Below are 24372 nucleotides of genomic sequence, written 5' to 3' on the forward strand. Positions count from 1 at the left end.
ATGTAGATTCTAGTGCTTGAGCATTTGAATTGTTAAGTTCTGTTGATTTTTTTCACAAATGTGAATTAATTGAGATGGTTAATATAGTGTTGGCATTTTTGTTGGTCACATATTTTTGGATGAGTAGTAAGTTCAAATAAGTCTCTTCTCAATAGATGAAAACTTTGAATTGGAGCATCGATGTTCTCTATTGACACACCCGCTATATGAGTTGAAAGACGAGTGACTTGATGTTGCTAAGTTTCGAGGATATGCTTATGTTGAAATGTTCTAATTTGCATAAGATTTCGGATCTTAAATATTAAATGAGTTAGAACAAATGCGGGATAAATGAGAGACTAGAAAGCAACTAAAAAGAATATAGTGAATAGTAAGTACGTGAAAGTGGTTTTGGTATAAGACCAATATTATAAAGGTTCAAGTGTTTCAACCATACGATTTGAATCTCTTATTTCAAAGTAGTTAAGCTAAAGGATTTTACACTTAAATATGTTCATCTTAGTGTTGTTTACATGTCAACACTATATATATTGCATGTTATCTTGTGTGGATAATGATTTCAAGAGTTAGAAACCCACTTTGTATGAGATCAAGAAGTGTCTTTAGTCTATTATCGAGTCTTTGACTTAATGAAAATGGATATATACAAATAATGAAGATAGAGTGGAAGTTTCTATGACTAATACTGCAGTATTGCAAAGTGGAGAAACCGACTTCCTAGTTGATATTAAGATAGTATCAAAGACTCTTCTAAACCTGATCTCAATTATTTTTCTTCTAAGAGTGGTCTCTTACTTGAACTTATACATGATAGTTCTATTCGTACTCACAGTGGTGATGTTTGTTATGGTTTTGGATATTTGTGGATGGTTTGAGGTTTTGAATTTAGAAAACTATTTACAGTTAAACCTCGATAAAGTAATACCCTCGGGACCTGAAAAAAATATTCATTTAGCGAGGTTATTTATTTATCGATAAATGAATAAATTATTCATTTATCGATAAATAAATATTTATTATTTTAGAGAGAGCTTTTCAATATAAAATATGTACATTGTATGTGGTAAGAAAAATCAAAAGACACTAATCAAAGTATTATTTGAATCTAGGGAAGCTCAAAAGTTTTAGTGAAACTTAATGTCTCTAAAAACTAAGTTCACGTACATAGCAAATGAAAATGTTTGGTCTTTACCTATAAAAGCTAAATGTTTGGAAAATACATTCCAAGCACATACAATATTTTGTTTTCCCTCCAATGTCTTCTCATCATTTGAAAGGAGTAAAAAAATCAACTTTAACCAAACTATTAGCCAAAAAGATATGCAAGCATGGGTGCAACAAAAGTTTCATTTGACTATTAATCAATCAACAATATCAAACACTCTCAAAAGGGCGTTGGAATATTTGTCAAATGAGATGAAAAATAGCGATGTTAAAAGGCACAAATCAGCAAAATACCTTGATTTAGAGAAAGTTTTGTATGAGTGGTTTCTTCAAACGCAAGATAAAGTAAACATGTCTAGAGAAATTATCCAAGGAAAAGCAAAAGAGCTTTTGCAAAAAATGTATGGTGAAACTAATCCAGAATTTAGCTTTTCTAGTGGATGGTTAGAACGTTTCAAGGCAAGATATGGAATCAAATCTTACCGACACTTTGGTGAAAGTGGTTCAGTTATCATGGAGAACATTGAAAATGCTTTACCTGGAATACGATCAAAACTAGACCAGTTTCAGTTAAAGGATATTTACTATATAGATGAAACTGGATTATTTTACCGATTGGAGCTGATCATTCACTTGCTACCAAGCAGCTCGAAGGACGCAAAAAAGATAAGGAGAGAATTACTGTTGTTGTTTGTTGCAATGGTGATGGATCTGACAAAGTACCACTTTGGGTTATTGGTAAGTATGCAAATCCTAGATGCTTTAAAAATGTGAACATGAACAATCTTAATTGCAAGTATCAATCCAACAAGAAAACTTGGATGACTGGCTTACTTTTTCAAGATGTTGTTGGTTGGTTTGATAAGAGAATGAATGGCAGGAAGGTTCTCTTAATAGTAGACAATTGCCTAGCTCATCCAAGGTAGTTGAAGGCTTGAGAAATGTAGAGTTATTTTTCTTACCTCCAAACACAACGTCTAAGATTCAACCATGTGATGCTGGGATTATTCGAGCATTCAAAGCTCATTATCGTCGTCGTTTTTATTCTAGCATCTTACAAGGCCTTGAGGTTGAAGCACCAAATCCTAAAAAAATTAATATTTTGAATGCTATTAATTTTGCTAACATGGCTTGGAATTTTGATGTGAAGACAACAACAATTGTAAATTGTTTTCGGCATTGCAAGATTCTGTTAGAAGAAAACAATGTTCCCAAACCAGAAGTTGGTGAATTAGATGAAGGTATCCAAGGATTAAATGATGTCATCTTTAATTTACACTATAGAAATGTGATGGATGTTGAACATCGTTTGAACTATCCTAGCGAGAATGATGCAATTATGGAATCACCTACAGACGAAGAAATTATTCAATTGGTAATGAACAGTAATGATGATGAGAATGATCCGGAACCAGATGATAGTAGCGTTGTCCCAAATGTGTCGTCAAAAGAGGCATTTCAAGCAATAGTCACTTTAAGCAACTACTTGCTACAACACGAGCAAAATATTTCGGAAGTTGTGTATGCTCTACAAAAAATTAAGGATGGGGTTCATTTTAGTTTAGGTGGGAAGAAAAAAAATCAATTATAGATGCATATTTTCAAAATGAATGATTATTGTACGGGTATTGTTGATTGATTGAAAGATTTTGGTCTATATATATATTTTTTTTTTTCTCAATGAAATCCAATAATTATTACTTTATATTTTTATTGGACCCTTAAGGATTCAAATTTTTTTTATTACTTAATGCATTTAGCGAGGTTATTACTTTAGTCCATTGACCCAAGTCGGGATCGAAAGAAATTATTATATAATCGAGGTTATTACTTTATCGAACATTACTTTATCGAGGTTTAACTGTAAAGCTATAAGCATTAAATTTCCATAAAATAAATCCATCCAAATTTCTTTGCTGGCTATGATTAAGAGAGATAGAGATGGACCTTTATTTGTTGTTACATTTATAGATGGATTCATGCATTTCAGATGTGTCTCCGATTTTCTTAAGTTGAAAAATTGTGTTGATTTAGACTTTTCCGAAGTCAAGTAGAAAATCAAATTATGGAAGTTGAGATTTTGAAAATTATTTGAGAGTGTGAATATCTATCACAAGAGATCAATGATCTAAGTAATTAAAGAGAAATTCTTATTGGATTAACTATTCCTTGATCATCAATAATTATATAGTCTATTGGGAAGAAAGAATTAAATATTATTGAATGTGATGAGAATTGAGATTATGCAGTCCAATTTATGTATTTTCTTTTGGGAAGAGTATTGGTTAACTGCAACACTTCACTGAATGGGGTTTTCTCTATGTTATACGTTTAGAATATACAAACTTTGGACACATAGATAACCAAATATGGTTTATTTTAGACTCATAATCGACTATATAAGTTCTTGATAATAAGTTTGGAAACATGAGTTTATTAAAAACAAGATGTATATCTGAGATACACATGACAATCCAAAATGGTACTAAAGTAAGATTTTGGATGGATATTTGGTTACAAGATGTGACATTTGACATTTTTTCCTAGTAGGGGAGAAAATTTTGGAGAATATTATTGAAATTGATATTACGTGTATTGATGAATCAGTTTTAAATAAATAAAAGTTGGTTTAAACTTCTAATTCACGTTGGATTAATCTAGTTCCAAGTGGGAACTATCTAAAAACTATTTAATTTCAATAATTATTGGTTCCGAGTTGGAGTTAAGAGCCATTTAATTTCAATGATTCTTGGTTTAGAAAACTAGTGGAGGAATTTGAGGAAAGTGATAAAAGTATATATGGAGTACATAATTCCAATCTAATTTGAGATATAGTTGAAGTTCTAATTGGACATTATGTTTATTGAGAACATTTAGGTTCTTAAAAATTAAGTAGAAGACTAATGAGTTTATGATAGATAAAGCTCATTTTGAAGAGAAATGTTATACTCAATATAAGTATATTGAGTTAAATAAACATTTTTCTTAGCAGTGAGATTCAATTCTATATGCCGATGCTAGCCATAATATTGTGTTTAAGTTTAGATTAAATCAAATAGACTTAGAGACTATAATTCCATTCTCAATTGAGAATTGATCGAAGAGATCTATATGAATCAATTTGTCGATTTCATGTTGAAGGCTTTTATAGTATTGTGGTAACTTTATAGTTACACTTGTAGCTTAAATCTCGTATAAAGGTCTGATGATAGCTTGTAATTCTATTTTTGATGGGTTGATATTATGGCTAAGCATGAAAAGGATTGCATTCAGACCATTTTGAAATGGTTGTCTTCAATCTTTGAGAAAAAGGACACGTGCTTAGCAAATTGTATGTTTTGTGTTAAAAAGATTATTCTAGTCTTACTTTGCTACAAGAGTTGCACACTATAAAGACTAGAATATTTTTAACTATGAAATTACTACATTGTTGATACTTCTATATCGAATAACGATCGAGTCTTCATATATGTCCAAAGACTCCATAAAGCATAAAGAAATATCTAGAGAACCATATTTAGTACGATTAGGAGTTAGAAATAAGCTATGATGTATATTCGTCCTAACATTTTCCATGCTAGGGATCTAGTCAATAGGTATCAATATTATTCTTAGAAAGGGTATTGTGATACCCAAATGGTGCTGCCGTTAGTTATTTTATTTTGTTGTTGAAGGAATTACTTGTGATTGAAATAGATATGCAAATGTCGACTAAGGATAAGAGTTAGCCGAGCAAATAGCTAGAGGACTTGTGCAATCTTGCTCTATAGCGTAGCAAGAAGTATATCTTGTAGTATATATCTTGGCAACTGAAGAAATTGTGGTATAGAAATATTGGGCATCCAATGATATTAGTTGAGATTATGAGATCCATGATAGTAACATAATTATCTCATGTGTTGAGAATTTCAAGTTTGAGATAGAACCACACATTTAATGGTATTTTTGTGAGAGATATTTGTAAAGAAAGCGTCTTTGTGATATATCTACGTAAATGATAATATGCAATCATCATGTTTTGAAAATATCTAGAGATATGCTTGTTGGTAATGTGGAATTTATAGAATTGCATAGGATATGATACTTAGTGTATTAGAAAAGTCTTAATTGAGTTTTGTATGCCCATAAATGAATAAAATTGGGTTCATTCATAATTTAATGTTGAGATTACGAGATAGTGATTTGCAAACACATATAAAGTATGTCGAATATGTTGAGATTGGTTCACTCACACAATCGCCTTAGACACTTTGGGATGTGCTGAATTGAAACAAAGTGATTATGTTATGTATAAGATCGGGTTTGATGAGATTGCAGTAAGTAAACAAAATGGATTTTGTTATCCACTAAACCTGTTTAGCACCCATATCGAGTTCTCGATTTGAGATTGTTTAGAAGAATGAATACACGAAGAACTCAAGTTATGTATCAAGGAACATCTGAACTAGAATCTGTACAATGTTATTTGTTTATAAAGAATATGACATACATCTAAGAAAGGGAGAAAACATTGTTGCATGTGTTTTATACCACGAGTGCTTTTACGGCCAATATTGAGTAAATGAGTGAATGGATCACTGCTTCCTTATTGTGTAAGATCTTGAGGTTTATATAACCTCATACATTTATGACTTTTGATTGTTTCTCAAGATTTTATTTCAATGTTGCTACTTTAGCATCTTATCAATGACTATGACTGATTAAGTATGATGTGGCATGTTTAGGAAAGTAGTTGATCTAAAGTTGAAGGATTCAAGTAGGAAAGGAAAACTAAATTGACCAACATTTATATTTGTATTCGTCATCTGGACAATTGTGTTTAACTATTTAGGGTATAGAACACAATTATGAATGCAATGATGTGTTACTACTGAGTTCAAGTATGTTCTATAAATATTCGAGGGGTCGAAAATACTCAAATTAATGTTGGAAAATGAGTTTGAAAGAATAACGAGATGTAATGTTTCTATAGTACAACTACTATATATCCCTAATAGATTTATAGTACTCTAAGTTCTAATATTATTCGCTGATCACACAATCTATTCCTCGTGTGAATTTTTGTGAGATAAATCTTGAGAAGAACCTAACGTGTGACATTCTTTGTTACTTGTAGTTTAGGTCAAAGACATTATGCGTGAGTGGAAAAATACCGGTCATGGATCACCCATGTGATACCTGACCCATGAGATATCAAAAGGAATGGAAGCATTAGTGTGAATTCTAAATTCAAACCTACAACTCCCCATAATTCCCATTTTAACATCCAATTAATAGTCTATCATTTGGGAGAGAGGAATGATGAAATATGGTGAAATTCGTATGAAAAATATCACCAAAATTGAGAGGCACCTAAAACCACTATTTTGGCATGAAAACTCACAAAAATTTGGCACTTAAGCTTAGGATAATATTCCCCTTCCCTTGTGATTGGATTTGGTACCAATGGAGAACAAAAAAAATGCAAAATTTGAAACTTGAAAAAGCAAAGTAATTCAGTCATTCAAAAGATCTTAGAATTCACCAATTCAACTAAGCATCTTGACCTGAAATTTATGATTATGCATACTGCAAATTATCACACTTAATAACAGGGTACCAGCACATGAAGCTACAAGTAACTTTTCCGGTATTGAACTGTGCAGCAGAAAGCAAAGTAATTGAGAAAAAAAGGATAATAATTTCGTTTAAATAAATATAAATTGTTCACGTATTCATAAAGTAAAGCTTTTGATCATTTTCTGTCTCCTGCTTGGTCTTTAAAAATAATCCCCTCTACAAATTACATGAAGAGATGGTCGAATCTCTTGAGAATAGACATACATGAAGGTACCTGCCATGTTATGATGTTCACAACATTGCTAAAAAAGAAATGTAAATCTATAGCTATTCTTCAGGGAGTCGCAAGCATGATGATAAATACTGTCAACTGCTAGGAAGAACACCAAACTAACTATACAATGGCGCTGTCTCAGGAAACAAGAAAGTGAATTTCCTAAACAAAGAAAAAAATAACAATAATTTATAACTCAGTATGTTGCTTATTTGCTTATAAATTACTCTACATTGCCTGGCAAGGAGGCTTCATCTTTTTCACCAACCTTGTGGTCCCATTTGTCTTTTCATATAAGGGTAAGTTGAAGCTTCTCCTTGTTAGGTTGAGGGGTTGCCACATTGTGTATATTCTCAGAGTCTGTAAAACACTATAAGAAACACTGCCATCAATTTTGCTCGTCGATAAACCATTCTACCATCTTGTCAGCTCCCGGCATCAAATAAACGGGTCCTTCAATACCAAATCTGCACACAGAAGTTGCATTAATGTTATGATCACAACCACATTCAACCATTATGAGAGCGGCTCTCTCAGGGAGGCAAACAATTTGGCTCTATCAAGATGTGCTCCCATACTTATACTAAATCAAAGTAGCATTTTAGTCAGGCATTCGTTTAAGATGTACACATCAATGTAACCTCAATATAAATATGGATGTCTACAAAAAAAGTGCAGTTATATTCCATTTTCAAAAAGAATTATAGAGCTTCATTTCATTGTCTATATAAATGGGACACCTTAAATATCTAATCAAGCCAAAGTAGAACATCAGAGTAGACTCTGAAAATGGTCCTACATTTATTTATGTTCATGCTTAATGCATGGCTTCATTTACAGTGACAAATCACCCTTGAAATGACCTTCTTTCTTGTCTAGTAATGACCTCAAAATTAAGATAATAAGGATCGAAAAAGTGAATGACATCTAATAACGAATGCATATAAACTTCACAGACGAAATAGAGTAATCATTACTTGGGTACAAAAACAATGAAGCAATTTGATCTTAATTTCACTATTCTGGCCTCGGCATTTGCGGGCCTGCAAGAATGTGGAAAGCATTTACACAAGATTTAGACAGCAAGAATAAGACAGTGGGAGAGAGAGAATTGGGAAAATAGAGGAAAAAGTTCGGCAGTCGATACGTTTTTCTGAAATAAATGAGTGTACGTAGCTCAACTGAGGCCCGACCAGCCATCTGTGCATTTCTATGAAGATAATTCAAATCTGTTCAAGAAAACAAATACAAGACATGAAGAATAGCAGTCATTATGCATTGACACTGTTAGTCGGACTTGAAAGGAAGACATTACATGATCAAAACATTAAAGCATTTGCTCACACATCATCACACTAAGAAAGATTGTTCTTGCACAAAGAATACAACAAAAATCCTCAAGATGAATTTGAGCAGTAAAAAAGATTTTTTTTCCTGATAATCAAGAGAAAACATTAAGGTATGAAACCACTAAATTCCTACCTCCCATTCTCCATTTAAGAGCATCTTCAAGAGACTTTTTATTTTTAAAAAGCACATTCTATAATTTGGAGAGCGTATATAAATTTAGAGAGTTAAATTTATAAGTATTCCAAAAGCTCTTATATTTAACACTTAATTTTACTACTCCTAAAAAATATTTATAGTTTTTCTCTAGAATATTTTATTATTTTCCTACATGGAAAATTGAAACGCTTTGAATGCATTTAATTATAGAGAGTGAGTTTGGCTCACCAAAACCTACTTTCTAAATTAAAATATTAATTTAAAGAGTTTCTTGGAGTATGACTTTAATGGTTGACTCTTTAAAATAGAAAATAGAGAGTATCTCATGTTTAAAGAGCCTCTTGAAAATGCTTTAAGATGACATCTCACAAGAGTGGCCTAAATAAAAACTGAAACAGACTACAAAATTTGGAATCAAAAGAGACCTGAATAAACAGCAAAATGATTAACATTTCTGAATCTATTTCAACTTAATGCATGCCCTAAATGACTCCATGAACTATAGAGAAGTGAAAATTTTACATCAACTCAATGCACCGGAATACATAAATGACTGAGCAAAACAAGTTTTCCAATGTAGACATAATCCTTACTGTCAACCATCATCTCCCACAATCTCAAAGTATGGACCTTAAGTTTAATACCTATATATGTAACACCCATATTCCTCCAGTATAGTCATCATTCGATCCAAAATCAAGTTTCAACAAATTCAAAAGATCCATACAATGCCTTTCATTTAATAATTCAATTTGATTTTTTTTTAAATCTTGTGTGAACTCATTGCCACAAAACAGAAATCGTCCGTTCCATCTGTAACATATTTGGCTTCTCCATTTTTTGATATAACTTGTAAACCCTTTCTAGTCCTTAGAATTAAGAAAAGTATAAATTGTATATGATAAACTCTTGCTGTCTACATTACAAAGTAAAATACCCTATTTATAGGGTTACAAATAACTCTAAAAGGAAAGATTGTGTAATAATTAGATAATCAACTAATAAGAAAAATAATTCTACATTAAATATAATAAACGATTATTTTAGACAATATTTCCATATTCCATATCTTTTAACACCCCTTTCCCCCTCAAATTGATGCTACTAAAAGCATCAATTTGCAATGTTGCACTGCAATGGTGATAATACTTGCGTCTGCAAAAAAGAATCCAAACCATAGCAATCAACCATGAAAACTAGTGACAAAGAGACCAAGAACAACAAATAGTGCAGAAACAATCAGTAACAACTCTAAAGCCACTCCAAGAACACTCTAGAAAGCTCACTCCTGAAGAAGAATTTCCTAAGGAAATTCATGAAGTGTACCTATACACACAGTAAGCTCTATCTATAGGAAGAACTCAGTCAAACACATAATTCGTGTTCCAACAAAAGTTCTAACGCCAATATACCGGCCAAGATTTCAGCAATATATCGCTGATCAAGATGCTATATTTGGAAGAAATCCCACCAAACAACCTACCCAAAAAAAAAAAAAAAAAAACAATGGTGATCTTCCTCTAAGAATCCAAAATCACACAAGGATGATCCTCTTTTGAGAATCCAAAACTCTAGCTCATCACTCAAGCAATCAAAACATAAATATCATCACTCCCATATCTCCCTCATCCAAATGACCAATCAACAAAATCTCCATGTTCCTTATGGGAAGCAAATCAAACCACATTCCAAACCTTAAACAAAATTTGCCCACAAAGAGAAATACAATTTATAATCTAATTGCTCACAACATATAAGCATCCATTAAAGTCACCAAGACCTAACCCATTTATTAAATATATCGAAGCCCAAAGTAGCCCAAGAAATAAGTCCAAACCAATCAAAGCAACAGGCCCAAGTAAATAACTTTGGCCCAATCATCTACCCAATACACTAATAAAGTGGCCCAAATTGAGAATAAATGCTGCAGCCCAATACACTCATTGTAAACTCAATAATTAGCCTAAATATTGTAGCTCAATAACAAGACCTAATAATGATTGTTTTAACAATCCCCAATAGGTAACCTAAAATAATATATTTACGCCAACTTTGGCCCAAAATATTTCCTTTAGTTGTTCTGCCCTAGCCCACAATTCAGCTTCAAACTCAACCTAAATCCAAAATCATAACCCAAATCCTATTACATACAAACCCTAACCTGGCCCAACTCACGGCACTCACCTGCAACCGCAGCTGCTAGCTTATCAATCCACCACCACCTCTACCACTTCGACACCACCAGCAGCCGCTATTATTGCCTCCATCTTGACGGCTGTAGCAATGTTGTTACACTGGATTCCAAGGCCTCCATGGCTCGGATTAGAAGATTATCAGAGCCCAAAATAATCAACAGTCATTATGTTACTTTGATGAAAGCCCGAAGTGCTGAAGCAGTATCCAAGAGAAAGCTGTCCATGGGGCTGGATCCAATTGAAGTTCTGACTTTGGATCTTTGCAAGGGTGATGATGACCCAGCTTCCGAGTTACTGAATTTGGTTCCTCTATTAGTGATGGGAGTAATTTTTTATGGCAATTTCTTTGTTTGAGGTGAGGGCAGTGATGATTTGGCACTTGGCAGAGGTGGAACTTCCTCGAGATGCAATTCTCTTCTGTCTCTCCAGCTTCAGAGCTTCAAGGCGCTTTAGTTCTGCTTCTTTCTTCTCTTTCTTCATTTTTTGGAGATCAGCTTTGAAGGATCTCAATTGTTTAGCACGTGCTCGTGTGTCTTCCAAGAAAAAAATTGTCCGGCCAATGAAATTCGAAGGTTAGTTTGTTTAGAATCAAACGGTGCTGATACCAAGAAAAATATAAATTGTATATAATAAACTCTGGTTATCTATATTATAAAATTGAAGACTTTATTTTTAGGGTTACAAATAAGTCTAAAAGGAAATAACTCTAAAAGAAAGATTGTGTAATAATTACATAATTAACTAATAAAGAAAATAATCCTACATAATTGGAAAAATATAATAAAAGATTATTCTAAACAATATTTTCATACTTCATATCTTTAACACTTAGCAATGTTTAAAAAGGCTCAATAGGTACCTTTATAAAGCTAGATGTAAGCCTCGAGGCACAAATTGATATAAAAATACACAAATATGTTCATAATTACTACAAGAAGTCGAAACAACCAAGAAGTCTCCTATATTGTCACTAATATTCATAAGGAAATCATCAATATGTTTGATTAAGCTATTATCCTTTTTATTACTATCCATTTCTTCTCGTTCTTTGTCACTATCCTCCATTTCCAATGATGCCTCTTCATTTCCCCTTTCCTTGCCACTTCCCTTCTATACAAACATAGAAAAAGAAGATCAAAGGAAAAAAAATACACCTCATGCAAAGTGCTGAAGTGCAACTTCTCATATGCTTTTGCCTAAGACCATCGAATCACTTTCTTAGCTTCTAGTTTAGGTAATTTATATTTCTCAAAAGCCCCATTTTATATTGTAATAAGTTTCCATACAAAAAACATTAGCCATAAATGCCATATGAACCTTCTGGTTCCACCACTATGTTTCTTACTAGATGGGCTTTAATATCTTTCGACTCTCTTAATATCTCCTTTAGTTAGCGACCTCATTCCAATCATGTTAATATTTTTGTCTATGTTCCATTTCCCTTTTTTCAATCTCTATTAATGAAAGTCAATTGTTTTTCACCCTACACGTTCTACCATCTCCCATTTTAATACCCACCCCAGCACCATTAACCTATGTTGTATATTAGGCAGTCATCATGAAGTACTTCACAATCCTTGCATAATGACCTATATAACACTGAAGGATGAAATCTATCACACTATTTTCGCCCATTTGTAGAACTTAATATATGTGTCCTTTTGAAGTATGTATTGGCCAACGTTGAATCATGCTAATACCTTCCAAAACCTGAAATGAGGTCTCATCTAATGAGGCCCATAACCCTGTATCTGAACCAATGGCTAACTCTAGTTCAACACTAGAATGCGATTTTTTAATTGTATCACGGGATGAATATGCTGAGTTCTTATCTTATAAACAGGCCACTTCCACTTCTATGGCCTCTCGTTCAGTCATGTACATATTCTTACTATTTGTTGTCATCATTTTACAGTCCATAGATTACAGATTTTGGAGTAACCAAACACTTGATTGGTTCGTCTACTTCTCTTCTTAATTATCATTCTGTTATTTCTTCCAAATATGTCACTCTTGCTAATGGTTCCCGAACTAGTGTTGCAGGCTAATATTTTAATGCCCATCTTAGCCCTATAAGCATTAAATTTCCATAAAATAAATCCATCCAAATTTCTTTGCTGGCTATGATTAAGAGAGATAGAGATGGACCTTTATTTGTTGTTACATTTATAGATGGATTCATGCATTTCAGATGTGTCTCCGATTTTCTTAAGTTGAAAAATTGTGTTGATTTAGACTTTTCCGAAGTCAAGTAGAAAATCAAATTATGGAAGTTGAGATTTTGAAAATTATTTGAGAGTGTGAATATCTATCACAAGAGATCAATGATCTAAGTAATTAAAGAGAAATTCTTATTGGATTAACTATTCCTTGATCATCAATAATTATATAGTCTATTGGGAAGAAAGAATTAAATATTATTGAATGTGATGAGAATTGAGATTATGCAGTCCAATTTATGTATTTTCTTTTGGGAAGAGTATTGGTTAACTGCAACACTTCACTGAATGGGGTTTTCTCTATGTTATACGTTTAGAATATACAAACTTTGGACACATAGATAACCAAATATGGTTTATTTTAGACTCATAATCGACTATATAAGTTCTTGATAATAAGTTTGGAAACATGAGTTTATTAAAAACAAGATGTATATCTGAGATACACATGACAATCCAAAATGGTACTAAAGTAAGATTTTGGATGGATATTTGGTTACAAGATGTGACATTTGACATTTTTTCCTAGTAGGGGAGAAAATTTTGGAGAATATTATTGAAATTGATATTACGTGTATTGATGAATCAGTTTTAAATAAATAAAAGTTGGTTTAAACTTCTAATTCACGTTGGATTAATCTAGTTCCAAGTGGGAACTATCTAAAAACTATTTAATTTCAATAATTATTGGTTCCGAGTTGGAGTTAAGAGCCATTTAATTTCAATGATTCTTGGTTTAGAAAACTAGTGGAGGAATTTGAGGAAAGTGATAAAAGTATATATGGAGTACATAATTCCAATCTAATTTGAGATATAGTTGAAGTTCTAATTGGACATTATGTTTATTGAGAACATTTAGGTTCTTAAAAATTAAGTAGAAGACTAATGAGTTTATGATAGATAAAGCTCATTTTGAAGAGAAATGTTATACTCAATATAAGTATATTGAGTTAAATAAACATTTTTCTTAGCAGTGAGATTCAATTCTATATGCCGATGCTAGCCATAATATTGTGTTTAAGTTTAGATTAAATCAAATAGACTTAGAGACTATAATTCCATTCTCAATTGAGAATTGATCGAAGAGATCTATATGAATCAATTTGTCGATTTCATGTTGAAGGCTTTTATAGTATTGTGGTAACTTTATAGTTACACTTGTAGCTTAAATCTCGTATAAAGGTCTGATGATAGCTTGTAATTCTATTTTTGATGGGTTGATATTATGGCTAAGCATGAAAAGGATTGCATTCAGACCATTTTGAAATGGTTGTCTTCAATCTTTGAGAAAAAGGACACGTGCTTAGCAAATTGTATGTTTTGTGTTAAAAAGATTATTCTAGTCTTACTTTGCTACAAGAGTTGCACACTATAAAGACTAGAATATTTTTAACTATGAAATTACTACATTGTTGATACTTCTATATCGAATAACGATCGAGTCTTCATATATGTCCAAAGACTCCATAAAGCATAAAGAAATATCTAGAGAACCATATTTAGTACGATTAGGAGTTAGAAATAAGCTATGATGTATATTCGTCCTAACATTTTCCATGCTAGGGATCTAGTCAATAGGTATCAATATTATTCTTAGAAAGGGTATTGTGATACCCAAATGGTGCTGCCGTTAGTTATTTTATTTTGTTGTTGAAGGAATTACTTGTGATTGAAATAGATATGCAAATGTCGACTAAGGATAAGAGTTAGCCGAGCAAATAGCTATAGGACTTGTGCAATCTTGCTCTATAGCGTAGCAAGAAGTATATCTTGTAGTATATATCTTGGCAACTGAAGAAATTGTGGTATAGAAATACTGGGCATCCAATGATATTAGTTGAGATTATGAGATCCATGATAGTAACATAATTATCTCATGTGTTGAGAATTTCAAGTTTGAGATAGAACCACACATTTAATGGTATTTTTGTGAGAGATATTTGTAAAGAAAGCGTCTTTGTGATATATCTACGTAAATGATAATATGCAATCATCATGTTTTGAAAATATCTAGAGATATGCTTGTTGGTAATGTGGAATTTATAGAATTGCATAGGATATGATACTTAGTGTATTAGAAAAGTCTTAATTGAGTTTTGTATGCCCATAAATGAATAAAATTGGGTTCATTCATAATTTAATGTTGAGATTACGAGATAATGATTTGCAAACACATATAAAGTATGTCGAATATGTTGAGATTGGTTCACTCACACAATCGCCTTAGACACTTTGGGATGTGCTGAATTGAAACAAAGTGATTATGTTATGTATAAGATCGGGTTTGATGAGATTGCAGTAAGTAAACAAAATGGATTTTGTTATCCACTAAACCTGTTTAGCACCCATATCGAGTTCTCGATTTGAGATTGTTTAGAAGAATGAATACACGAAGAACTCAAGTTATGTATCAAGGAACATCTGAACTAGAATCTGTACAATGTTATTTGTTTATAAAGAATATGACATACATCTAAGAAAGGGAGAAAACATTGTTGCATGTGTTTTATACCACGAGTGCTTTTACGGCCAATATTGAGTAAATGAGTGAATGGATCACTGCTTCCTTATTGTGTAAGATCTTGAGGTTTATATAACCTCATACATTTATGACTTTTGATTGTTTCTCAAGATTTTATTTCAATGTTGCTACTTTAGCATCTTATCAATGACTATGACTGATTAAGTATGATGTGGCATGTTTAGGAAAGTAGTTGATCTAAAGTTGAAGGATTCAAGTAGGAAAGGAAAACTAAATTGACCAACATTTATATTTGTATTCGTCATCTGGACAATTGTGTTTAACTATTTAGGGTATAGAACACAATTATGAATGCAATGATGTGTTACTACTGAGTTCAAGTATGTTCTATAAATATTCGAGGGGTCGAAAATACTCAAATTAATGTTGGAAAATGAGTTTGAAAGAATAACGAGATGTAATGTTTCTATAGTACAACTACTATATATCCCTAATAGATTTATAGTACTCTAAGTTCTAATATTATTCGCTGATCACACAATCTATTCCTCGTGTGAATTTTTGTGAGATAAATCTTGAGAAGAACCTAACGTGTGACATTCTTTGTTACTTGTAGTTTAGGTCAAAGACATTATGCGTGAGTGGAAAAATACCGGTCATGGATCACCCATGTGATACCTGACCCATGAGATATCAAAAGGAATGGAAGCATTAGTGTGAATTCTAAATTCAAACCTACAACTCCCCATAATTCCCATTTTAACATCCAATTAATAGTCTATCATTTGGGAGAGAGGAATGATGAAATATGGTGAAATTCGTATGAAAAATATCACCAAAATTGAGAGGCACCTAAAACCACTATTTTGGCATGAAAACTCACAAAAATTTGGCACTTAAGCTTAGGATAATATTCCCCTTCCCTTGTGATTGGATTTGGTACCAATGGAGAACAAAAAAAATGCAAAATTTGAAACTTGAAAAAGCAAAGTAATTCAGTCATTCAAAAGATCTTAGAATTCACCAATTCAACTAAGCATCTTGACCTGAAATTTATGATTATGCATACTGCAAATTATCACACTTAATAACAGGGTACCAGCACATGAAGCTACAAGTAACTTTTCCGGTATTGAACTGTGCAGCAGAAAGCAAAGTAATTGAGAAAAAAAGGATAATAATTTCGTTTAAATAAATATAAATTGTTCACGTATTCATAAAGTAAAGCTTTTGATCATTTTCTGTCTCCTGCTTGGTCTTTAAAAATAATCCCCTCTACAAATTACATGAAGAGATGGTCGAATCTCTTGAGAATAGACATACATGAAGGTACCTGCCATGTTATGATGTTCACAACATTGCTAAAAAAGAAATGTAAATCTATAGCTATTCTTCAGGGAGTCGCAAGCATGATGATAAATACTGTCAACTGCTAGGAAGAACACCAAACTAACTATACAATGGCGCTGTCTCAGGAAACAAGAAAGTGAATTTCCTAAACAAAGAAAAAAATAACAATAATTTATAACTCAGTATGTTGCTTATTTGCTTATAAATTACTCTACATTGCCTGGCAAGGAGGCTTCATCTTTTTCACCAACCTTGTGGTCCCATTTGTCTTTTCATATAAGGGTAAGTTGAAGCTTCTCCTTGTTAGGTTGAGGGGTTGCCACATTGTGTATATTCTCAGAGTCTGTAAAACACTATAAGAAACACTGCCATCAATTTTGCTCGTCGATAAACCATTCTACCATCTTGTCAGCTCCCGGCATCAAATAAACGGGTCCTTCAATACCAAATCTGCACACAGAAGTTGCATTAATGTTATGATCACAACCACATTCAACCATTATGAGAGCGGCTCTCTCAGGGAGGCAAACAATTTGGCTCTATCAAGATGTGCTCCCATACTTATACTAAATCAAAGTAGCATTTTAGTCAGGCATTCGTTTAAGATGTACACATCAATGTAACCTCAATATAAATATGGATGTCTACAAAAAAAGTGCAGTTATATTCCATTTTCAAAAAGAATTATAGAGCTTCATTTCATTGTCTATATAAATGGGACACCTTAAATATCTAATCAAGCCAAAGTAGAACATCAGAGTAGACTCTGAAAATGGTCCTACATTTATTTATGTTCATGCTTAATGCATGGCTTCATTTACAGTGACAAATCACCCTTGAAATGACCTTCTTTCTTGTCTAGTAATGACCTCAAAATTAAGATAATAAGGATCGAAAAAGTGAATGACATCTAATAACGAATGCATATAAACTTCACAGACGAAATAGAGTAATCATTACTTGGGTACAAAAACAATGAAGCAATTTGATCTTAATTTCACTATTCTGGCCTCGGCATTTGCGGGCCTGCAAGAATGTGGAAAGCATTTACACAAGATTTAGACAGCAAGAATAAGACAGTGGGAGAGAGAGAATTGGGAAAATAGAGGAAAAAGTTCGGCAGTCGATACGTTTTTCTGAAATAAATGAGTGTACGTAGCTCAACTGAGGCCCGACCAGCCATCTGTGCATTTCTATGAAGATAATTCAAATCTGTTCAAGAAAACAAATACAAGACATGAAGAATAGCAGTCATTATGCATTGACACTGTTAGTCGGACTTGAAAGGAAGACATTACATGATCAAAACATTAAAGCATTTGCTCACACATCATCACACTAAGAAAGATTGTTCTTGCACAAAGAATACAACAAAAATCCTCAAGATGAATTTGAGCAGTAAAAAAGATTTTTTTTCCTGATAATCAAGAGAAAACATTAAGGTATGAAACCACTAAATTCCTACCTCCCATTCTCCATTTAAGAGCATCTTCAAGAGACTTTTTATTTTTAAAAAGCACATTCTATAATTTGGAGAGCGTATATAAATTTAGAGAGTTAAATTTATAAGTATTCCAAAAGCTCTTATATTTAACACTTAATTTTACTACTCCTAAAAAATATTTATAGTTTTTCTCTAGAATATTTTATTATTTTCCTACATGGAAAATTGAAACGCTTTGAATGCATTTAATTATAGAGAGTGAGTTTGGCTCACCAAAACCTACTTTCTAAATTAAAATATTAATTTAAAGAGTTTCTTGGAGTATGACTTTAATGGTTGACTCTTTAAAATAGAAAATAGAGAGTATCTCATGTTTAAAGAGCCTCTTGAAAATGCTTTAAGATGACATCTCACAAGAGTGGCCTAAATAAAAACTGAAACAGACTACAAAATTTGGAATCAAAAGAGACCTGAATAAACAGCAAAATGATTAACATTTCTGAATCTATTTCAACTTAATGCATGCCCTAAATGACTCCATGAACTATAGAGAAGTGAAAATTTTACATCAACTCAATGCACCGGAATACATAAATGACTGAGCAAAACAAGTTTTCCAATGTAGACATAATCCTTACTGTCAACCATCATCTCCCACAATCTCAAAGTATGGACCTTAAGTTTAATACCTATATATGTAACACCCATATTCCTCCAGTATAGTCATCATTCGATCCAAAATCAAGTTTCAACAAATTCAAAAGATCCATACAATGCCTTTCATTTAATAATTCAATTTGATTTTTTTTTAAATCTTGTGTGAACTCATTGCCACAAAACAGAAATCGTCCGTTCCATCTGTAACATATTTGGCTTCTCCATTTTTTGATATAACTTGTAAACCCTTTCTAGTCCTTAGAATTAAGAAAAGTATAAATTGTATATGATAAACTCTTGCTGTCTACATTACAAAGTAAAATACCCTATTTATAGGGTTACAAATAACTCTAAAAGGAAAGATTGTGTAATAATTAGATAATCAACTAATAAGAAAAATAATTCTACATTAAATATAATAAACGATTATTTTAGACAATATTTCCATATTCCATATCTTTTAACACCCCTTTCCCCCTCAAATTGATGCTACTAAAAGCATCAATTTGCAATGTTGCACTGCAATGGTGATAATACTTGCGTCTGCAAAAAAGAATCCAAACCATAGCAATCAACCATGAAAACTAGTGACAAAGAGACCAAGAACAACAAATAGTGCAGAAACAATCAGTAACAACTCTAAAGCCACTCCAAGAACACTCTAGAAAGCTCACTCCTGAAGAAGAATTTCCAAAGGAAATTCATGAAGTGTACCTATACACACAGTAAGCTCTATCTATAGGAAGAACTCAGTCAAACACATAATTCGTGTTCCAACAAAAGTTCTAACGCCAATATACCGGCCAAGATTTCAGCAATATATCGCTGATCAAGATGCTATATTTGGAAGAAATCCCACCAAACAACCTACCCAAAAAAAAAAAAAAAAAAAAAACCACAATGGTGATCTTCCTCTAAGAATCCAAAATCACACAAGGATGATCCTCTTTTGAGAATCCAAAACTCTAGCTCATCACTCAAGCAATCAAAACATAAATATCATCACTCCCATATCTCCCTCATCCAAATGACCAATCAACAAAATCTCCATGTTCCTTATGGGAAGCAAATCAAACCACATTCCAAACCTTAAACAAAATTTGCCCACAAAGAGAAATACAATTTATAATCTAATTGCTCACAACATATAAGCATCCATTAAAGTCACCAAGACCTAACCCATTTATTAAATATATCGAAGCCCAAAGTAGCCCAAGAAATAAGTCCAAACCAATCAAAGCAACAGGCCCAAGTAAATAACTTTGGCCCAATCATCTACCCAATACACTAATAAAGTGGCCCAAATTGAGAATAAATGCTGCAGCCCAATACACTCATTGTAAACTCAATAATTAGCCTAAATATTGTAGCTCAATAACAAGACCTAATAATGATTGTTTTAACAATCCCCAATAGGTAACCTAAAATAATATATTTACGCCAACTTTGGCCCAAAATATTTCCTTTAGTTGTTCTGCCCTAGCCCACAATTCAGCTTCAAACTCAACCTAAATCCAAAATCATAACCCAAATCCTATTACATACAAACCCTAACCTGGCCCAACTCACGGCACTCACCTGCAACCGCAGCTGCTAGCTTATCAATCCACCACCACCTCTACCACTTCGACACCACCAGCAGCCGCTATTATTGCCTCCATCTTGACGGCTGTAGCAATGTTGTTACACTGGATTCCAAGGCCTCCATGGCTCGGATTAGAAGATTATCAGAGCCCAAAATAATCAACAGTCATTATGTTACTTTGATGAAAGCCCGAAGTGCAGAAGCAGTATCCAAGAGAAAGCTGTCCATGGGGCTGGATCCAATTGAAGTTCTGACTTTGGATCTTTGCAAGGGTGATGATGACCCAGCTTCCGAGTTACTGAATTTGGTTCCTCTATTAGTGATGGGAGTAATTTTTTATGGCAATTTCTTTGTTTGAGGTGAGGGCAGTGATGATTTGGCACTTGGCAGAGGTGGAACTTCCTCGAGATGCAATTCTCTTCTGTCTCTCCAGCTTCAGAGCTTCAAGGCGCTTTAGTTCTGCTTCTTTCTTCTCTTTCTTCATTTTTTGGAGATCAGCTTTGAAGGATCTCAATTGTTTAGCACGTGCTCGGGTGTCTTCCAAGAAAAAAATTGTCCGGCCAATGAAATTCGAAGGTTAGTTTGTTTAGAATCAAACGGTGCTGATACCAAGAAAAATATAAATTGTATATAATAAACTCTGGTTATCTATATTATAAAATTGAAGACTTTATTTTTAGGGTTACAAATAAGTCTAAAAGGAAATAACTCTAAAAGAAAGATTGTGTAATAATTACATAATTAACTAATAAAGAAAATAATCCTACATAATTGGAAAAATATAATAAAAGATTATTCTAAACAATATTTTCATACTTCATATCTTTAACACTTAGCAATGTTTAAAAAGGCTCAATAGGTACCTTTATAAAGCTAGATGTAAGCCTCGAGGCACAAATTGATATAAAAATACACAAATATGTTCATAATTACTACAAGAAGTCGAAACAACCAAGAAGTCTCCTATATTGTCACTAATATTCATAAGGAAATCATCAATATGTTTGATTAAGCTATTATCCTTTTTATTACTATCCATTTCTTCTCGTTCTTTGTCACTATCCTCCATTTCCAATGATGCCTCTTCATTTCCCCTTTCCTTGCCACTTCCCTTCTATACAAACATAGAAAAAGAAGATCAAAGGAAAAAAAATACACCTCATGCAAAGTGCTGAAGTGCAACTTCTCATATGCTTTTGCCTAAGACCATCGAATCACTTTCTTAGCTTCTAGTTTAGGTAATTTATATTTCTCAAAAGCCCCATTTTATATTGTAATAAGTTTCCATACAAAAAACATTAGCCATAAATGCCATATGAACCTTCTGGTTCCACCACTATGTTTCTTACTAGATGGGCTTTAATATCTTTCGACTCTCTTAATATCTCCTTTAGTTAGCGACCTCATTCCAATCATGTTAATATTTTTGTCTATGTTCCATTTCCCTTTTTTCAATCTCTATTAATGAAAGTCAATTGTTTTTCACCCTACACGTTCTACCATCTCCCATTTTAATACCCACCCCAGCACCATTAACCTATGTTGTATATTAGGCAGTCATCATGAAGTACTTCACAATCCTTGCATAATGACCTATATAACACTGAAGGATGAAATCTATCACACTATTTTCGCCCATTTGTAGAACTTAATATATGTGTCCTTTTGAAGTATGTATTGGCCAACGTTGAATCATGCTAATACCTTCCAAAACCTGAAATGAGGTCTCATCTAATGAGGCCCATAACCCTGTATCTGAACCAATGGCTAACTCTAGTTCAACACTAGAATGCGATTTTTTAATTGTATCACGGGATGAATATGCTGAGTTCTTATCTTATAAACAGGCCACTTCCACTTCTATGGCCTCTCGTTCAGTCATGTACATATTCTTACTATTTGTTGTCATCATTTTACAGTCCATAGATTACAGATTTTGGAGTAACCAAACACTTGATTGGTTCGTCTACTTCTCTTCTTAATTATCATTCTGTTATTTCTTCCAAATATGTCACTCTTGCTAATGGTTCCCGAACTAGTGTTGCAGGCTAATATTTTAATGCCCATCTTAGCCCTACTATTGATCCGTGGACTGTCCTTCATGTGCCCGAGTTTCCTTTCAGTTTATTGCCTATTAATAAAATTACCACAATTTTTTAATATTTTGTAGCATTTTATCATTCCTTGTGTGTTTTTCAAGATATCAAGACGAAGAGGATGATTGGCATGGGACACGAAGTTGGTTGCTTGTATTACCTGGATCTTTCACCAATCTCTCATTGAGCTCTCGAGTTTTTTTTCACCCATGCAGTTGCATTGTCATCTTGGTCACCCTTCTCTTCTCACTTTAAAACGTATAATTTTGAGTCTTCATAATGTATCCTCACTTGAATGTGAAGTTTGTCTACTTAGAAAGCATCACCATGTATATTTTCCTTTAAGAACTGTTAGTCATGCTTCTTATTTATTTGAGATAGTTCATTTGACATACAGGGACCAAACAATATTTCTACTAATAAATTTCAATATTTTATTTCTTTCGTGGATGACTATTTTCGTATGACATTGTTGTTCTCAATGAAAAATCGTTCTAAGTTATTTTCTATCTTCCAAGTCTTTTGTACTTTGATCAAAACTCAGTCTAATCAAAAAATTTGTATTTTGCGGTTTGATAATACTAAAGAATACATTCCTTCTTCTTTTATATCATCTCTCTCATCCAAAGACATAATTCATCAAACATCTTGTGCATATATTCCACAAAAAAATGGAGTAGCAGAATGAAAAAATCATCATTTGTTAAATGTTACTCGTGCTCTTCTTTGCCATATGCATGATCCTAAATGTTTTTGGAGTGATGTTGTTCTTACTGTATCCTTCTTGTTAATCGCACGCCATCCTCTATTTTAGACTATGCATTGTCCTTCTCTCTTTTATTTTCCTCCTCTCCATAGTATTCGTTACACCTCAATATTTTTTCAGTGTGTCTATTATATTCATCATTTTGATCCTAGTCATAATAAACTCGACTCTCGTTTTATGAAATGTATTTTTTTTTTGTTACACCCAAACACAAAAGGGGTATCAGTGCTACAGTCTTCACTACAACGCTTTATAAGTGTATATGTCACTTTTGACAAGTCCACTCACTATCTCTCATTATAATAAATCTTTCAAATCTTTTCGAGATCCCGTTAGCTTAACTATACCATATCTACCAACTGGTATTTCTCAAGAACTAGACTCGTCTCTGTCTAATGTACCAAAATTGTCCTCCTCTCATGAGGAACCCTCTCATCCTTTACAAATTTATACTCGACAATCTAAGCCACCAACGCATGTGACCCTATCCATCACCTTGCCATCTATAAATCTTGCATCCGTCATCTGTTCTGATCCTAAGTCATTGCTTATTGCTCTTCATAAAGGTAAATGAACTTATGTAACTAAACATCCTATTTGCTACTATATCAATTTTGATTCATTGTCAACTTCATTTTTCTGTATCACATACCAACTTTCTAGTCCAGTGACAGAAGCTTTATCTAAACCTAAGTGACTAAAGGCTATGGAATTAGAAATGACATCCTGACACGAGAATAAGACTTCGAAACTCATTCCTTCACTGCTCGGAATACGTCATGTTGATAATAGATGTGTCTATGTTTCGAAGTTCAATCCAGATGGGACTGTTGATCGATTAAAAGCCTGACTTGTTGTAGATTACACATGGAACTGTGATATTGATTATGGTGAAGCGTTCTCTCCAGTTGCTAAGATCTCATCTATTTGAGTTTCAATTTCTATTGCTGCTAACTTTGGCTAGCCACTGTTTCAATTGGATATTAAAAATATCTTCCTTATGGTCACTTATATATAGAGTCTTAAATAGAGCAACCACCTGAGTTTATAGGTAAGGAGTACCAAAATTATGTCT

General features: G+C 32.9%; 1 protein-coding gene and 2 long non-coding RNA genes across 5 annotated transcripts; 1 reads left to right on the plus strand and 2 right to left on the minus strand.

Annotated features, from left to right (window-relative positions):
• The first annotated feature begins 1515 nt into the window (after positions 1 to 1515).
• LOC111400290 (CENP-B homolog protein 2-like) lies at positions 1516 to 2755 on the plus strand. Its single transcript, XM_023027705.1, has 2 exons — positions 1516 to 1902; positions 2045 to 2755. Exons 1-2 carry the CDS (start codon positions 1516 to 1518, stop codon positions 2753 to 2755), a joined length of 1098 nt encoding a protein of 365 aa, XP_022883473.1.
• Positions 2756 to 7026: 4271 nt separating this feature from the next.
• LOC111401233 lies at positions 7027 to 11321 on the minus strand. 2 transcript variants are annotated; one of them, XR_002703955.1, is made up of 4 exons: positions 10688 to 11321; positions 8145 to 8226; positions 7975 to 8040; positions 7027 to 7464 (listed from the first exon to the last, which is right to left on the minus strand). It is a non-coding gene; the product is annotated as an uncharacterized LOC111401233 (long non-coding RNA). The 2 variants fall into 2 exon arrangements; XR_002703954.1 differs by lacking the exon at positions 10688 to 11321 and having other exon boundaries at positions 8145 to 8678.
• A 5440-nt stretch (positions 11322 to 16761) lies between these two features.
• Positions 16762 to 21063, minus strand: LOC111401232. Of its 2 annotated transcripts, XR_002703953.1 has the most exons (4): positions 20429 to 21063; positions 17880 to 17961; positions 17710 to 17775; positions 16762 to 17199 (listed from the first exon to the last, which is right to left on the minus strand). It is a non-coding gene; the product is annotated as an uncharacterized LOC111401232 (long non-coding RNA). The 2 variants fall into 2 exon arrangements; XR_002703952.1 differs by lacking the exon at positions 20429 to 21063 and having other exon boundaries at positions 17880 to 18413.
• Between the last annotated feature and the right edge of the window lie 3309 nt (positions 21064 to 24372).

This window comes from Olea europaea, chromosome 10 (assembly GCF_002742605.1).
Source record: "Olea europaea var. sylvestris chromosome 10, O_europaea_v1, whole genome shotgun sequence".
In the NCBI taxonomy this organism is placed as follows: domain Eukaryota; kingdom Viridiplantae; phylum Streptophyta; class Magnoliopsida; order Lamiales; family Oleaceae; genus Olea; species Olea europaea.

What these genes read in the sequence shown, in the direction of transcription:
- LOC111400290 (XM_023027705.1), top strand. Translation starts at nt 1,516, where the DNA reads ATGTCTAGAGAAATTATCCAAGGAAAAGCAAAAGAGCTTTTGCAAAAA. An exon ending in AGTACCACTTTGGGTTATTG is followed by an intron (nt 1,903 to 2,044) that starts GTAAGTATGCAA and finishes AATGAATGGCAG; the next exon opens with GAAGGTTCTCTTAATAGTAG.